Source organism: Saprolegnia diclina (genome assembly GCF_000281045.1).
Source record: "Saprolegnia diclina VS20 unplaced genomic scaffold supercont1.29, whole genome shotgun sequence".
In the NCBI taxonomy this organism is placed as follows: Eukaryota; Oomycota; class Saprolegniomycetes; order Saprolegniales; family Saprolegniaceae; genus Saprolegnia; species Saprolegnia diclina.
This window is the reverse complement of record NW_008246096.1, coordinates 422-2489: the sequence shown is the minus strand read 5'-3', so window position 1 is coordinate 2489 and position 2068 is coordinate 422. Positions and strand designations below refer to the sequence as shown.

General features: G+C 55.1%; 1 protein-coding gene across 1 annotated transcript; it reads right to left on the bottom strand.

Annotated features, from left to right (window-relative positions):
* Positions 1-1358: 1358 nt before the first annotated feature.
* Positions 1359-1658, bottom strand: SDRG_09079 (hypothetical protein; the record flags this gene model as incomplete). Its single annotated transcript, XM_008614991.1, has 1 exon — positions 1359-1658. The coding sequence occupies one exon, from the start codon at positions 1656-1658 to the stop codon at positions 1359-1361; it is 300 nt and encodes a 99-aa protein (XP_008613213.1).
* Positions 1659-2068: the final 410 nt, after the last annotated feature.

The window sequence follows — 2068 nt, the reverse complement described above, 5'->3', positions numbered from 1 at the left end:
GCGCTCGACAGAAACCCTACCCCTTGCTCAGCAGCCCATGCATGTGTCGACGCATTGCTGGCTGGGTGCTCCGAACGGGGCGACCGAGGTAGATGCCACAAGGACGGCTCTCGCTCCTTCTACTTGGCGTTGCACGAGTTTGGCCGCAATGTAGTTGCATGACCTCCTCGCTGCATCCAAACAACACATTGCGAAGAAAGTGATATATCACGTGTTTTTCTCCATGACACGCATGCTTCGGACTTTGCCCAAGAAACGGGTCGTCGGGGGTCTTGTGCGCCTCGAGTCTTCTCGCATATAGATAGGTCGTGGCCTTATCTTTGTACGCGTGCATGGCCCATCAACCTCGTACAGAACGACCTCAACCACACGACATGTCGATGGTTTCCTCGCTTCTTGCGCGCGATTGTCGATCTACCTCGTTGATCAATGTCGACTTCGCGAACCTAACCTTTCTGTGCACGCGGTCATGGCGCCATGGCTCGATCGCGTCGGCCTCCGCTTCGTGCCTCATCTGTTCTCGATGTCCGTCATTAGCTACGCGCTTGAGTTTGGCCGGTCGATCACTTGCGCGAACTTGTGGCAAAACACGTTACGTACTTTATACTGCGTCTTGAACGCTGGACGCTCCATATCGGAAGGTGGGCCAACTGTGTTGGCAAACGCTGGCATCTGCAACATCACTATGCCAGCGGCCCGTCCGTGCTCGGCGAACAAGGTATCAACTTGAGTAACGCCAAAATGAGCTGCGGCGGAACCTACACCACTTACTTCATTCGCGGTCATTTGCGGCATCTCGCTATCGCTACCTGTTTCGGCGACCTTGTCGACTTGCTTCGTTTTTCCATCACGTACGTCGCCGATCCGTTCTTGCCGAGGTTGGCAGAGATTGCAGTGTGCGCTCTTGCAGTGGCTTTGTACGCGATTACAATGAGCCGTGGTGCTGGCCCATGGCTCTCAACATCGCATCAAACTATGCTGGACCAACTGTGGACCCATTACGGATGGACGGCCCAATCGTAGTGCGTGGTTGTTCGACGAGCTCCAACATCGTGTGAGAATGAGACGAACGCGATGATTCAATGGAGAAGCAATCCCACGCCACCATCGCAGCTTTTAGCTAACGAGCTATATCGTACAGTCGCAAGTCCCGTTTGGGAGGTTGGCGCGTCAAGGACGGCTCTTTTTTGATAAACGAGCGGATCTTGCATTCTAGACCGAGACGTCTCCCAACCCCTCGCCTGAGTTCCAAGCGGTAATGTAGTCATTATGTCCATTGCCCTTGAGCAAACAAGTAAAAAGTCAAATGGAGAAAATGTTGTTGATTGATTAGTTGGTCGATAACTAGTTAAATCTAGCTACCGATAAATGAGGCGTCGAATGGACCGCAGGCACCCACGAAGAGTCTTGAGTCTCGTGAGAGCCACATCGTATCGTCCCGTCTTGACGAGAACGTCCGCCAGCTCCGTGTCGACCGGTGAGAGCTCCTTGAAGTTGGGGTCGCTCTTCCGGTTTCGCAGTTGTGTGACTTCATCGCACATGAAGCCGTAGCGGCCAATCGGGTGGTTGAACTTGATCGCTCCCGCAAGCGCCGAGCGGACCAAGTGACGGCCGAGATGCGCCAGACCAATAGCAGGACGCGGAGCGCGTCGGTCCATGGCGCGCGCAAGCAAATGCGCCCAGCGCAAGCACAGTGTGTGCAGAAACGTGTCATCAAATCGGAGGCCCGTGGCGTCGGAGGCCCATGCGTCGGCGTCGAGGCCGACGACCGTGAACTGAAGCTGAAGGCGGTATGTGAGGGCGGCGGGGCAAATTCAATTCTGCTGATCCTCACACAGTCTGCTGCCCATCCGAAGTCATTTTCCCCTACTGCCTACAGTTGGACTAGCACGCGCTGCCACGTCATTCAGAAGCGCAAACCGCATCACACAATTACGCCACAAGCGGATAGCAAAAGACCGGCTAACAGGACGGTCGAGGCACCTTGAGATAGCAACATCTTGGCAAAACAGCGTGATCGGAGGCGCTCGGCGACGTGCCAAGCTCGCATATTCCGCCTCAGCATCAG